This window comes from Hypanus sabinus, chromosome 28 (genome assembly GCF_030144855.1).
Source record: "Hypanus sabinus isolate sHypSab1 chromosome 28, sHypSab1.hap1, whole genome shotgun sequence".
NCBI classification, from domain to species: Eukaryota; Metazoa; Chordata; class Chondrichthyes; order Myliobatiformes; family Dasyatidae; genus Hypanus; species Hypanus sabinus.
In genome coordinates this window covers 11,202,590-11,218,849 of record NC_082733.1, presented here as the reverse complement: position 1 = coordinate 11,218,849, position 16,260 = coordinate 11,202,590, and the positions used below count along the sequence as shown (strand labels likewise).

The window sequence follows — 16,260 nt, the reverse complement described above, 5'->3', positions numbered from 1 at the left end:
GGGCTCACCTTTCCTGAGCTGGAACAGCCAGAGTGGCTGGAAAAGCTACACTTCATGGTAGACATGACAGCGCACCTGAACACGCTGAACACAGCTCTTCAGGGGAAAGGACGTACAGCCCTGCACATGTTGGAGGATGTTTTGGCATTCGAGCGCAAGTTGACAGTGCTTGCCAGAGATTTACAGAAAGGCACTTTGTCTCACTTCCCCAATTTGAGAGAGTTCAAACAAGGTCACGACATGATAATTTCAGAGTATTTACATTCTGCAATCATCGCAATGCAAACATCGTTTGGGAAACGCTTCTGTGAGTTCAGAGAGGAAAAAAACACATTATCCTTCCCGGTCACTCCCTTAAGCATCGATCCTTCCCTACTGAATACGACTGCATTGGCAGGTGTGAGTCAACCTGATCTTGAGATGGAACTGGCCGACATAGCCGACAAAGACATATGGGTGTCCAAGTTTAGACGCTTGACAGCAGACCTTGAAGATGTTGCCCGTCAGAAGGCCGTTCTTGCTCAGAAACACAAATGGAGTGATATTGAAAACCTCACAGATGACAGCTTGCAATCCTGTGTAAAGATGAAGGTGACATCATACAGCCCTGATGTGCAGACGCTGTGCGCTGAGGTCCAGGAGCAGAAATCCCATTAACCAAGTATGATAAATATTTTAATTGCCTATTATTTTACTTATATTCATATTTTTTCATTGTTCAGTGAAATAGTCCTTTCATTTTTCAGGATGACAGCTGGCTGACTTTATTTTTGGTTTGCTGCTGGCGGAAAATTTAAGTTCGGCGTTTTTCATAAATACAAGAAGGACTCAAATAGACATTGAATATTTTACTTAAAAGTAACTTTCAACCCAACGTCTTTTTTTCGGAGTTCAAAATGTTTTTGTTGCATGCAGAAATGTAATTTCGTTTTCTCTGCAGGAGTTCATCAATTTCATAAATGCAACACATTATAGTTTGTTTATACATAGCATAAAGGCAAAAAAAACGTTGTATGCAGTGTTATTTCATTTTAAATGTCAAACGGGTTTTGCGGCTCCCAGTGTTTTCTTTTCTGTGGGAAACGGGTCCAAGTGGCTCTTTCAGTGGTAAAGGTTGCTGACCCCTGTGATAGAGGTTTATAAAATTATGAAATGCATAGACAGGATTGACAGACAGACTCATTTTCCCAGTGTCGAAATGATGAGTACTGGAGAATATGCACTTAAGGTGAGAGAGGGAAAGTTTAAAACAGGTGTGTTGGCAAGTTTATTTTTTTTTTCCACAGATTGGTAGGGCCTGGAACAGGCTGCCAGAGATAGTGGTTGAAGCAGAATCAATTGTGATATTTAGAGGCTGTTAGGCACATGAATGGGCAGCAAATAAGTAGGTGGATATCAATCGTGCAGGCAAAAGAAAATTAGTTTAATTAGGCATCGTGTTTGGTGCAGACTTTGTAGATGGAGTCATGGTTGAGGAATTCTTTGAGGTCCCTCCTACTGTCCTATTAGGTTGCTTCTCCTTCAGCCTCTTATCCCTATCAACTCCCAGGTTCTCGCATCATTCCCTTATCATCCCATGTCCCACTCTTCTGTCTTTACCCCTCTCACCGAGATTCACCTATCACCAGGCCGCTTGTACTCTTCCCCCTTCCCCTACAGCTTTTCCTGGTTTTTGCTTTCTGCTTTCCAGTCCTGATGAAAGGTCTTGTTTCAAAGTGTAGACTGGTTATTTCTCTCCGTAGATGCTGCCTGACCTGCTGAGTCCAGTGATTTTGTGGGTGTTCTGCTCAGATTCAGATTGATTTATCACAGGTACATTGAAACATGTCATTTGCATTAACAATCAACACAACCTAAGGACGTGCTGGAAGCAGCCCACAAGTATGGACACACATTCTGATACCGTTGTAGCATGCCCACAAATGCTCAACAGAAAGCAGAATACAATAAAACAAAACACAAACAACAGCAAGACAAGCTCCTTTCCTCCAAATTCCTTGACAAGCTCTTGGTTTTGCCTCTCAGTGGGAAGATCCCCTGGGTATTTGGCCAGAACTGTCTACACATATCATGATTATCTGTGAATTACAAGACTCCTGTGTTCATTCCACTACCATCTTCTCAGGAGTGTTGTTTTGGATCTCCAAAGGGAGCCTATCACTGAACATTTCTTTACCTCTTCCCTCTCCCCACCCTCCATCACCCCATCCGCAATTCCCTTGTCCATTTGTCCTTCCCCACTAATCTCCCTCCCAGCCCTGATCCTTTCAAGCAGCCTAAGTGCTCATTCATCTCCTCCCTCACCTACCTTCATGGCCCCAAACAGTCTTTCCAGGTGAGACAACACCTCACCTGTGAATCTACTGGGGTCATCTATTGTGTCTGGTGCTCTGATAATGGCCTCCTCTACATTGGTGAGACGCATTGTAAATTGGGGTCCACTTTTGCTGAGCACTTCCACTCCATCCGCCATAATCGGAACTTCCTGGTGACCAAACTTTGCAATTCCATTTCCCTTTCCCATTCTGACATGTCAGCCCATGGCCTCTTGTGCCAAGATGAGGCCACCCTCAGGATGGAGAAGCAACACCTTATATTCTATCTGGGCAGCCTCCAACTTGGTGGCATGAATATCTATTTCTCCTTCCGGTTTAAAAAGAATTCCACCACCCCTTCCTCTATTCCCCACGCTCACCTTTTACATTTTCTTACCTGTCTGTTACTTCCTACTGGGTCCCCTCCTCCTTCCCTTTCTTTGTGGTCCACTCCTCTCCTATCAGATTGCCTCTTCTCCAGCCCTTTACCTTGCCCACAAACTTGGCTTCACCTATCACCTTTGAGATACCTTCCTTCCCCTTCACTCATCTTTTTATACTGACATCTTCCCTCTTTCTTTTCAGTCTTGAAGAAGGGTCTTGGCTCAAAATGTCGACTGTTCATTCTTTTCCATAGATGCTGCCTGACCTGCTGAATTTCCAGCATTTTGTGTGTGCTGCTTTGTAGATCAAAGGTCTGTTCCCATTCCGTACCATTGCATGTTACATTTACAGTCTTGGTGGATCGCATTCTAACTTTTGTAATCCCACATTTCAAGGACTACAGTAGCTTAAGGAGTTGCTTCTCAAGAGCATCTAGGGATTGGCTCAGCTTGCAAAGATCGTGTCCCTTGAATGAATATAGAAGAAAAATCTGCATCATTCACTAACTGAGTGCAGTCTGTGCTTTGATCAATTTAGGAACAGCAACATGATGATGCAGAGTTAAATGGAGAAGTAAATGAAAGAAAAAGATTTTATCTTCCTGAAAGTTGTGAGCGTGAATTAGCAAAAAAAATGTAATTAGTCACAGCTGTTAAGTTCACTTGCTTGGAGAACAATTTAACCACATTGGTTTCTCCTTTCAGCCACAGTTGTGCATCACACAATTTGGAAACTTAGTGAAAGAAATGTAATAAAGGCATACAGGATGACTTGGTAACTGTTTATCTTTCTCTGTAAATCAGAGAGATTGATTTGAAAGTGGAAGTGTAAAGTAAATAACCTCAGTGGGGACTGCAGCTTTCGGATTGAATGTAAGAGTTACTTGTGAGATCACAAGTACACTAAGCATTATTTTGCAGCAGTATCCAACAGATGGGAAATTATACCAGGAGTAGCAACTTGAAGATGTGTCAGACACTGCACATTTAATATAAAAAAAATTGAACCCCAGATTTAAAGAATTGCATGTTCAATAATGAATTATCACTAAATCTGCTCCAAACAAATTCCAAACAAATCATTTTCTTCAAAGTGCACCTTCTATTGCCTTCATACTAATTAGTTGTAATTATGATGTGGCGGTTGTTTATCTGGGATTTTGTTGTATCAGTCAGGAAGCCTGAACTTTTGACAGTGTTCTGGTTGTTCATTTAGCTTCCTTCTGTCTGTTGCTGATCTTAGTTTATCAGCACACAAACACAGGTCATGATTTAATTAGTTTTCCTTGGGTTAAAAATTATCCATTTTAAACAGTAAACTTGTGTGTTGAAGTAGCTCAGTGACTTCTATTTTGGTGCTGTTTTTCCACAGCTGCTTGTCCTGGTCTCAGCTGTCCAGTTTGAGTAGAAGCCCTGTGGATGGCCAGCCAGCCCATTAGAAGACACAGTATAGAATACATTGAGCAATCTTACACAAGAACCTCAAGTTTCAGTGGGATGAATTTGGCTTCGTTGCAAATTTTGGAACTGATCTCTGACCAGAAGATAGTTCATGCTGTTCATTTCTTCACTAATAGTAAGTGTGAAGGAAGTTAAGGGATACCCAGATCTTCAGCTACTGTAGGTTCATGCCTTACAATACCAATGTCCTCACCTTCTCAGCTTTGGTGTTCAAAAGCAAGATGCCACATTGGGAGATTACTGCATAACCTGCACTCGATGTTTAGATCTTGTCTACAGCCACTTTTGGGAAAACTGTGAGAGCGGCTATAGTCAGTGCTAAACTGCTTCTATTTGCTGATCATGATATGAACACCTTCACGAACAAGCATTCCTTTGACAGCTCTGGGATGGATTAAAAGCTGCTGAGAAAACATTTCTTTATTACCTTGGGAAGGATAATTTTATAAAAGGCTACAAAAAAACAACTGAATCTTCCAAGGAATTATTGTGTGTAATCCCAGAATCCTCAGCTGCTGCTGCTGCTGGCTGTGTCTTGTAGTAAAGGTGATTCTGTTTTGGGAAGAGATAGAAGAGTATAAAATTCCATACTAATGCTGATGTTGGCAGAGAAATGTACAAAACACAATGTTAGTAGCTCCAGGAGGTGATGGCTAACCATTGGCAATGCACTGAAGGACAATGATGAAGGCTACTGGGCATAACCAGGCATCTCTGCTGGGTGAATGTGTCAATGTTAAAAATCTGTAACGGAATCAATGAATAATGTTGGCAACTCCACTTATTTATTGCTCCTCCCAGCTGTAGATCAATTACCGTCAGTTTACCTTTGTGACCAAATGCACGACCTTCAACGAGCACAGGAACAGCCACTGTCCACACTCATGTCATTGATTTGACCATATTGAGACAGCCTAGAGTCATTCTAGGTCTACTAGCAGCATCAGTATCTGAGCTGCTGCCCGATGGGGTCAGGTGGGGGGAGGACTGGTGTCTCCTTCTCCTCCTCCTGTGGAATGAAACTTCTATGTGATTGGGTGCTTCGTGGGATCTCGGGGTAGGTGGGTGCTGGCTGGCAGAATTTTCTGTCTCTCTCTATGTGTGAAAGAAGAAATGAGCAGAGTGGTTGTGGGGAATAAGTGACACATGAAGTATTGCCATACATCTAGTCACAAAAGAGCAGTGACTGCAGGGTGAAAACGGGGTGTTTTAAAAATTCCAAGGATATGTATACCTCCTCTATCAATCACACCCTCGGCTGGAGCAGGATCATAGAGATACAGCATGCAGATAGGCCCTTCAGCCCATTGACTCCTGCTGGCCATTAACACCAATCATACATTAATCCCATATTTTATTCCTCTCATCTTCTACATCAGCTCTACCCCCCAGATTCTACACCTTGCCTGTACACTTTGAGCAGTTTACAGTGAACCTTTGGGGTGTGGGTAGAAACTAGAGGATCCCGAGGAAATCCACGCAGCTACAGGGAGAACCTGCATGCTCCACGCAGACAGCACTCAAGGTCAAGGTTAAAACTGTGGCTCTGGCTTTGTGAGGTGGTGTATCTACCAGCTGTAACATCTCACAACACACTATAAAATCCACCAAATACTCCATCTCTAGTTGCTCCACTTGCATCAATGATGTCCCAGCGTTATATCCACCTCTCTGCCCGGTCTGGAGAATTCCTGTGCCCAAATGGAGGTGACTCACAGATGTGACCCCCCCCCCAATCCAACAAGACAAAGGTAAAGTCAGTATCACAGTACTGAGAAGTTAATGTTTAAATAAAGTGATTGAGTCTAAGTTGTTTAAAACTGATAAAGGCAAAAACCTATCTATCCATCTATCCATCTATCCATCTATCCATCTATCCATCTATCCATCTATCCATCTATCCATCTATCCATCTATCCATCTATCCATCTATCCATCTATCCATCTATCCATCTATCCATCTATCCATCTATCCATCTATCCATCTATCCATCTATCCCTCTATCCCTCTATCCCTCTATCCCTCTATCCCTCTACCCCTCTACCCCTCTACCCCTCTACCCCTCTACCCCTCTACCCCTCTACCCCTCTACCCCTCTACCCCTCTACCCCTCTACCCCTCTACCCCTCTACCCCTCTACCCCTCTACCCCTCTACCCCTCTACCCCTCTACCCCTCTACCCCTCTACCCCTCTACCCCTCTACCCCTCTACCCCTCTACCCCTCTACCCCTCTACCCCTCTACCCCTCTACCCCTCTACCCCTCTACCCCTCTACCCCTCTACCCCTCTACCCCTCTACCCCTCTACCCCTCTACCCCTCTACCCCTCTACCCCTCTACCCCTCTACCCCTCTACCCCTCTACCCCTCTACCCCTCTACCCCTCTACCCCTCTACCCCTCGCACTGCCCAGCAACCCCAGTGTAACCCTAGCCTGATCATGAGACAATTTACAATGACCAGTTAACCTGCTGTGGGAGGAAACCCGAGCACCCGGAGAAAACCCATGCATTTTACTGGAAGGTGGGGAGGGGGTGCAGGTTGTGGGGTATGTACTGACTCCTTACAGATGTTGTCGGAATTGAACTTGCAGTTTAAGATGGCACGACCAAAGATGTGTGACAGCTTATTGGTAGTTCAAATGCAAAATAATTCAATTAAAACCAATTGATACACTTTTTTTTTTGAAGTAAATTATGGTAAGCTATCACCACAAATAATGAAGAACCGAGCAAAGACAAAGTGAACTTGAGAGACGTGCCCTGCTAGTGTGTTGAAAAATTGATGAACTCAGAGTTGGGACCATGCTGATTGGAGTGAATGATTTGGAGAGGAGAGTACGGAACAGAGGAGTTACAGTGCTCGTCCAATCTACCTGGGTACTAGGGTGGTTTGCTCTAAACGGCAAGCTGAATTGGACAGGTTAAGAATGGATTCTTCAACAGCGAAATCCAGGTCTGAAGCAAATCGCTGGGCAGCGTGTTCATAGCCCGGAGTGATTCTCCGCAGCCAGGCCCAGGTCCTAATGTGAGGTACAATCTGGTGTCTGGAAAATATAAATGCCGACCCATGTAGACTGGAAAGGTAAGGTGTTGAGAGTCGGGCAAGGTTGAATCACTCTGGGCACTGAGCTGATTTGGGAGAGGTCAAAGATGGCTCTTTTAGCAGTGAAATCTACGCCTGGATCAATTCACCAGCTGTGGGGCCAGGACCTAGTGTGAGGTTTGGACAGTTTAAACCGGGGGTCGGCAACCCGTGGCTCCGGAGCCACATGTGGCTCTTTTACATCTGTGCTGCGGCTCCCTGTTGCTTTGGGAAATAATTGGTTGTGGCGACCCTTTTCCTGGCACATCCGAACCGACTCACAATTAGATAGCCTACGGGGGTTTGCGAGCACAGAGCTTTGGAGCCTCTGCGCCATGGGGGGCAGGTTGAGGGAGGCTTAAAAGTGAGGCTGAAGATTTCGAATAAAGTTTTTTCCTTCGACTGCAGTTACCGACTTCGTGTCGTAATTTTAGCGCTGCGTGTAGCACACCGCTACATGGTCAGTATTTAATTAAAATGTATTTTATGTTAGTTTGTTAGTTTTTGAAATGTAAATCTAAATTTGAAGATTATGGTGATCTTGTACAATCTAAATAAGACGTTGTGGCGACCCATTTCCTGACACATCCGAACCGGCTCACAATTAGCCAGCGTTCAGGCTAAGGGAGATAGCCTACGTGGGTTTGTGAGTACGTGTCTTTTGCAGCATCCGCGCCCATGGGGGGCGGGTTGAGGGAGGCTTAAAAGCAAGGCTGTTTAGTTCGAATAAAGCTATCTTTGACTGCAGTTTACTGACTGCGTGTAGCACACCGCTACAACGTGTTTTTATCGCTGGCTGTCCAGAGGGGAGGTGCTGAAACGCTTTGTCGCGTGTCTGGAAGAAGTGAAAACTTTCCTGGGCAGCAAAGGGCTCACCTTTCCTGAGCTGGAACAGCCAGAGTGGCTGGAAAAGCTACACTTCATGGTAGACATGACAGCGCACCTGAACACGCTGAACACAGCTCTTCAACGGGGTAAGGACGTACAGCCCTGCACATGTTGGAGGATGTTTTGGCATTCGAGCGCAAGCTGACGTTGCTTGCCAGAGATTTACAGAAAGGCACATTGTCTCACTTCCCCAATTTGAGAGAGTTCAAACAAGGTCACGACATGATAAATTCGGAGTATTTACATTCTGCAATCATCGCAATCCAAACATCGTTTGGGAAACGCTTCTGTGAGTTCAGAGAGGAAAAAAACACATTATCCTTCCCGGTCACTCCCCTAAGCATCGATCCATCCCTACTGAATACGACTGCATTGTCAGGTGTGAGTCAACCTGACCAAGTATGATAAATATTTTAATTGCCTATTATTTTACGTATATTCATATGTTTTCATTGTTCAGTGAAATAGTCCTTTTATTTTTCAGGTTGACAGCTGGCTGACGTTATTTTTGGTTTGCTGCTGGCGGCAAATTTAAGTTTGGCGTTTTTCATAAATACAAGAAGGACTCAAATAGGCATTGAGTATTTTACTTAAAAGTAACCTTCAACCCAACGTCTTTTTTTCGGAGGTCAAAATGTTTTTGTTGCATGCAGAAATGTAATTTCGTTTTCTCTGCAGGAGTTCATCAATTTCATAAATGCAACGCATTATAGTTTGTTTATACATAGCATAAAGGCAAAACAAAACGTTATATGCAGTGTTATTTCATTTTAAATGTCAAACGGGTTTTGCGGCTCCCAGTGTTTTCTTTTCTGTGGGAAACGGGTCCAAGTGGCTCTTTCAGTGGTAAAGGTTGCTGACCCCTGGTTTAAACGCTGGCCCAAACAGTTGGGGGCTTCTCTCTCCACCATTCAGAGGTTGTGAGAATACCCCCGGCTGTGCTTCATGAATGTGAACTTGCCCCGCTAATATGGTGAACTGAATGCTGAGGCTTTGGGCCTACTCTGAGCTGCTCTGGGGATTTGGATCCAAGGGCTCGGTATGGTTCGGAATGGTGTTGCTCACTTTTGTTTTTTGTTTTTTATTTTTTATTTTCCATGGGCACTGGGGCAGGGGCTGGTCTTGTTTTTTTAATTGGTTTCTTTTGGGGTCCTTGCTTTGCTACTGCCCGTAAGCAAGCAAATCTCAAGGTTGTATAATTCATGTATTCTTTGATAATAAATGCACTTTGAAACTTTGACCTCTATAAGAGCGTCACACTAACCGCTGCGCACAAGTGCAGATGTATTTGTGGGCATGGATGTGTGCACGTGTTACAGACACACACACCAGATTGCGCCCCTGCTAAGCTTGCGCTTGTGATCTATATATTGGTGTGTACTGTGTTGACAGTCCAGTGAGGTCATGGATTTAGTGCCCTGGCCTTGGGTGTAGTGGGAGTCATTGGCTCTCTCATTTGATCACTGGTACATTCTCCAGGAATTTGAAGTTCTTTAGCCATTCATTTTTGAAGATAATGGAAGTTGAGATTTGTGCTTTAAAACAAGATGTATGGATGTGATACTCATAGTACCAAGAATATGAACAAACAATTAAATGATAAGCGATGGACCACCAGAGTTGGGAATCTTTGTTCTTCCAGCAAAGGTCATTTACTATTGGGAAAGTCGGAGGCTGGACTGGGAGTGATTGCAGACAGGAAGTTGGAGAATGGATGACCTCTTGGTGTACTATATGTTCTTGAAATATATTGTTTGAATTAAATAAATCTGATTTAAAAAGTTATTTTTAAGTTCACTTGCCATGAAGGCAGTTTAATAATTCATATTTGGATTTGGTAGATCCTGAGGTTACTTGTTACATCTGGAAGACAGTGTTTCTATAGAAACCACTCTTAATCACATGATCTTTAAATTGCTTTTAGGAGTTACTAACACTCCTGTTCCCGCGAGACTTTCCAAAGTAAAAGGAAATTGTTCTACGAATGCACATTAAACACTGATGTTCTTTGGCCAAGGCATGTTCTACCTTTGGCTCCCAGCTGAATTCTCACACACAAAACCCAGAGAATCATGTGCAATAATACTGGCCTTGAATGCTTTTTTGAGCTAAGGAGATTGTGGGTAACAGGTGGTGGGGAGAAGCTAAGGAAGGAATGACACTCCAGTAAGGGGACTTGAGACTCTTGGGGTTTGGTTGGGCGCACCATGAGGGAAGTGACAATCAGGTGGAACTTATCATCTGTCAATGTGGAGTAAGATTGGGAATTTGATCAATAAATGAGGAAAGACATTGATTGGGCCAGATGCTGGGGAGAGTGTTCTGCAGGATGTATGTGGCAAGGAGTGAATTAATCTTAAAGCTTCTGCCAGACTCCCCAAGTAGGGCCGCAGGCAAACGGAGGCCATTAGATCCAAATATGTATGTACTAACTCTCCACCAGAGTAACTCAGAGACCCAGGAGACTGCAAAAGCTGTAATTTGGAGCAATAAGCAATCTACTGGAGTAGCATCAGATATGATCACCTACTGAAGCAGGGTTTCCCCACAAAAGGTCAATTTCCTTTTCTCCCACAAACTCTGCTCAACACACTGAGTTCCTCCTGCACATTGTTGGATAGGAGTAACTCACTGGTTCCACCCACCATCTGCCTTTCTGGAGCCATGCCCATTGTCCCTCACTTTATATTTATCCAATTCCTTTCTGAAGACTACAATGGAACTCGCTTCCAACACATCCACAAGTGGTGAATTCCAGATTGCAAACACAAACACCATGTAAGTCTTGATTCCCTTCTCCTTTATGTCTGTGACCTTTGGTGCTGGAGATATCCACCAAAGGCAAGGGCTTGCTTCTATCCACTCTCCAGAAGCCTTCATCATTTGTTATTACCAAGCCTCACCTCAGTTTTCCCCCTCTGAAGAATGTTCATGAGGTGGTATTGACGTGGGCTTTGCTTGTCCTATATAGAGTCAGAGTTACACAGCATGGAAACAGGCCCTTTGGTCCAACTGGCCCATGGCATCCAAGTTACCCACCTGAGATGGTCCCATTTGCCCATAAGCCTTTCCTATCCATACACCTGTGCAAAAGTCTTAGGCACATATATGTATATAGCTAGAGTGCTTAAGGTTTTTGCACAGAACTGTATTTGTCGTCATGAAGTGGAGAGAGAGTTTGTAAATCTTGTGGGAGCAAAGGATGGTCAGGGTGGAGCACCATAAGATGGGTTTGGGACAGGTGGCAGAGAAGCAGTGCCAGGGGCAGTAGATAGTGTAGTTGCAGACATACCCAGCCCTGAGACACCAGAAAAGGTAATTTAATTCAAAACAATTGAATTATTAATCATTACAGAATTTCTCTCTGGTGTCTCTCTCTCCTTCCTCTTTTTCCAATCATGATTCCCCTCTCCCTGCTCCCTTCCCACTCTGTCCACAATAGAGACCCATATCGGAATCAGGTTTATCATCACTCACATATATCATGATTTTTTTGGCAGCATAAAATTATTTCAGTACTGTGCAAAGTCTAAGGCAACTTAACCATGTATAGATATGTGCCTAAGACTTTTACACAGTACTTCAAGCATAATAGTACCCAGTTCTAGCACTTTTGGTGGCTCATTCCACATACACACTCTCTCATTGCCAGTCCCTTTGAGAAACCAGCACTCTTGGTTGGCCATTCAGACACAGGTTGAAGTAAGGTTGAGACCATCCCATTGCCAGTATTGAATCTTCTCCCTACTCCCCTTCCTTTCTCTACCCCACTGATGCTGTGAAGTACATCTCTTTTAACCTTGCTTATATTGCAGAGAATCAGGACTAAGTTTCTAGTTGCTTTAAATAGGAAGCTCAGCTGATTCCTGGCTATAAATTTGAGTGACATTAGTGTTTTCGGTGAGATGCCATCTCACATATAGTATTTCCGCTCAAAGTGGTCCTGGCGTATGCTATGGGGTGCGAATGAAGAGGAGATTAAAGGGAAGGTGTTAAGATCCAACTGGCATTCCAAGAGTGCTATAAATCCCCATTTAATTGCTCTCAATCCTGTTTCAGCTTTTGATACTGCATGAAGAATACACAATATTAATATTGACCGCTTTTACCGTGAATCCAAACATAATTCAACCAGGAGTTAGTTTTACATCCAAATGATTGATGTGCTCAATGAACTCGGTACCTTTACTGACCTCGAGAGTCACGAATGTGGGGCTGTTCATACAACTTCTTCCACCACTGACTCACTGGCTGAGCATGCATCATTGATGGCTTGTTACCCCTACTGTAGAATTACTCGTTTCTAATAATGCCGAAGCCAGTGTCCCAAGACCCAACATGGCAAAATAGTATGATGAGTTTATGCGAGCAGCAGGTTGAATGCTGAGCCAAGAGCTGCTCACATAAGATATTTAGGAAATGATGTAAGCCTGGTGAGAGTGAGCTGGCTTACTGTTTTATATGTTCCAAGTTCACACTGTCTTTTTCACATTTGGTTGTTTATTTCCAGTGATTTAATTGCTGTCTCTTTTGAACTGCTCTCACAGGAATTGCGTACCTGGGAGGAGCTTGCCACCCGAAGCGCAAGTGTGTGCTTGCTGAAGATAATGGCCTTAGCCTAGCCTTTACCATTGCCCATGAGCTGGGCCACAAGTAGGTCAAACACAACTCAGCCTTAGTAACGTGATATAAGAATGCTCCTTTTGTTGAGGCATAATGATCTGAGTTTCCAGTCATTTGTTATATGTACTTACGTAACAAAAATGAAAATATTTTTAGTTTAATGAATAATCATTGGTTGCAGCTTTAACAATAATCCTTCAGTAAGAAGGCCTGATATGACAGGGGCTCTGTTCACAATGTGATTGAGGAGTATTGTGCAGTCCTTGGTATCATAGGTGTGGTTTAGCTGACAGTTTATTGTACAGGCTATGGATGCACAGTACTACAAAAGGGGGTGGGGCACAGTATGCCTGAAACTATGCTGAATAGGCCACAGTGCACCTGAGGCATTGTTGTAGAGCAGGCATGGGCAAACTACGGCCCACGGGCCATATGCGGCCCGTTAAGCTTTTTAATCTGGCCCGCAGAACTTGATGAAATTATATTAATAAACCTTGTTAACGTTTTTTCCCCGCAATTCTGGCATTTTCCCAATAGATGACGCACTCTATATACATTGACCTTTGTTGAGGTGCAGCATATTACTCCACATTTGCGCTTTACTCTTTGTTCGGCTCGACCTATTTGTGTGAACAGGCGTTCAGCGTCATGAACATCAACATAGCCAGCCACAGATCCAAGTTAACTGACCAACACCTCAGATCCATCCTGAGAATCGCCACAACAAAACTAAATCCAGACTTTGATGCGCTGGCTAAAAAGGGAGACCAACAACACTGTTCCCACTGAAATTAAAAATAAGTTTCTTCGTTGTTTTATGTAAAAAAAAATGCATTTGAAAATATTTTTTTCAATAAGTCTTACATGTTACATGTCATTTCTGTTAAGTGATGGACATGAGTAGTGCGCAGGTGCATGTACGTTCTCAAAATAAAAAATGCGCTCCAGATCAAATAACGCGCTCTGCATACTGGCGCGCTGTCACTGTTCTGTCTTTGTGCTGGTCGTTGTTGAGTTTTGGCACAGGGGACAATTGAATAAGAAGGAGCAGGACAAGTAGACCTGCATCTCCTACCGTTTTTGAAATAAAGACAGTCAGGAGGAGAGTGATGATGATAATATCTTGAAGGATAACAGAATTTTCAGTGCTTTAAAATAATAACTGTTACTATTAAAAAAGCTGTATTTTATTCATTTAATTTTCAGTGTTTTAAAAGTCATTTCAATAAATAGCTAAATACCGTGGGACTTCAAAGACAGATATTTAGTTGTAATGCATTTGTTCATTTTCAATTGAAATTAAAGCAAATGTTTTCTACATATCCCATGATATTGTATTTTCTCTTATGAGGTGTATTACCAAAACACTACGTCCATCTGCTCCTGGTCCGGCCCCCCTGTCAAATTTTAGAAACCTTTGTGGCCCACAAGTCAAAAAGTTTGCCCACCCCTGTTGTAGAGGCTCGGTGCAGCAGTAAAATGGCCTTTATGTCTGAGGCTATGGTATACAGTTCCTGTTGTGACAGGAACACTGGACATGTGTTGTATAGGCCATTTAGAATTTGTGTTAATCAGGCTCACGTAATGCAGAACACTTTATTGGCAGGTCATGTGACATGTTGTACAAACTGTGGAGCATCTCAGTCATGAAAGAATGAAAATCAGTGATGCCTTTGAACATCTTAATGCTCATAATGCACTCTTGGAATGATTATCACTCGCTGATTATTAGAAACTAGAGTAATTGTTGCATAGATTCCTAGAAGGGGGAGGGGTTACTGATGTTGGTTGGAGGCTGCAGTGAGGATATCCTGCTATGGACTCATAACTGCCTTTCAGCAGAGTGATGCAGCCATGAACTGGGTGGGCCTCATTGTAACCTCACCCGAGCGATATCCCAGAGGCCTCTGCAGGCAGCAACTTGAAGCAGAAGGCATTACATCCAAGTATGACAGGATGAGCGGTGCTGTTTGACCTGGACAGATAATGGAATTTGTAGTGTCTTCCACCCTTGAGGCATGACCTGTACACCCTTCAAATAAATCTCAAACTTCCCTTCTGCAAGCTGAAGCGGCAGGGTTTTTCAGAAGAGGAAGCTGTGACCATCCTCAAGTACCTCAAGAGGTCCTCACTCCAAACTAATTTCTTCTTAATAGTCTGTTGAGCATCATGCAATTAAGGGTAATAGCCAAAGAAACACTAATCTAGATGTGTGACCTTAACTAGTTATTGGTTCCTATCACGCCTCACTGTTAGCATCTTTAGAATGGCGAAGTGGTTGGATCATCTGTCTTGGAGTGACCCAGTGGGAGGAGGGTTCACAGTTGGTCACTGATGGGATTGGCCAGAAGTTGAAGGTCTAGCTTCAGTGAACTCTAAAGGCAATAAACTCGGAAGATTTGGGAACTACATGAAGGGCCTGCCAAATTGGCAAAGGCAAGAGAATGTTGTCCAGATGCTTCCTGACTGGTTTCATATTCCTGTCACTCTTCCTCTTTTCACCCATAATATTTGGGCAGACATGTGCATGCGGTAACACCGAGAGCAGGTTTGAGCAGATTCTATGGTGAATTGAATGAGTACGTGAGCTGTACAGTTGGAAGTGTCGAAGAATGGAAGAGTTTCCCACAGGGTCACTTCGTGTCTTGGCTGTGTCCTAGCTATACTAACTTCAACGGTCCCATATTTCAGACACAGCACAAGATATTAAAGACCAGTTTCTGTTCTACGAACTTCAGAGCCAGTGAATTTGGCTGAAGTATAGGAGCACTTTCAGAAGAGCTTGTGCTTATGTCTGAATGTATTGCTCTATGATAAGTGAAACTTTTGCGATCTGTCCCACTGTTAAAGGTGTCCCTAATTTGTGCTGCAGATCACAGAGCTGGATATAATCCAGCACATCAAGGGAAATGAGGGGTGTTCAGATTGAGATTTTCAGCTGATTGAAGAAGAGAGAGCTGCCAGCAGCAGGGGAAGAGTTGGTGGCTGTTCAGAAGTGCAACAAAGGGAGAGGATCTGGTGGAGCAGAAACAGCCAAAAGAATTTATGCAGGATTCCAGATGTTTTTCGATTGCTAGCTGCTGGAGTTGGAGATATTTTTGAAAGATGTGGAAAAAATATGGAGAAGGAGGAAGAGCAGTGAATCATCCTGCTTCGTGTGAGAGCAAATAAACTTAGAAATGAAAAGGCTGATGTTCCATAAGGGAAAAAAAAGTGTTAGGGATTTAAGAGCAGGATTTAAAATGTGCCATTCTCTAGATTACTGGCTAGTTGGAGGCCAGAAAAGAAAATAATCTTGCATTTCTCTAGCACTCTGGAAATTTGGATTCCTTTGCGACCATAAAACATAGGAGCAGAGTAAGGCCATTCAGCCCATCGAATCTGCTCTGCCTTTAAATCATGGCAGATTTATTATTGGTCTCACCCCCATTTTCCCACTTTCTCCCTGTAACCTTTGGCACCCTTACTAATCAAGAACCTATCAACCTTCAGTTTAAATATAACCA

General features: G+C 43.4%; 1 protein-coding gene across 2 annotated transcripts in view; it reads left to right on the top strand.

Annotated features, from left to right (window-relative positions):
• adamts17 (ADAM metallopeptidase with thrombospondin type 1 motif, 17) overlaps positions 1–16,260 on the top strand; it is a 460,607-nt gene that overhangs the window by 159,056 nt on the left and 285,291 nt on the right. For both annotated transcript variants that reach the window (XM_059952603.1, XM_059952604.1), the window contains exon 8: positions 12,679–12,784. In XM_059952603.1, the coding sequence (XP_059808586.1) occupies positions 12,679–12,784 (106 nt within the window). The remainder of the gene's footprint in view (positions 1–12,678; positions 12,785–16,260) is intronic.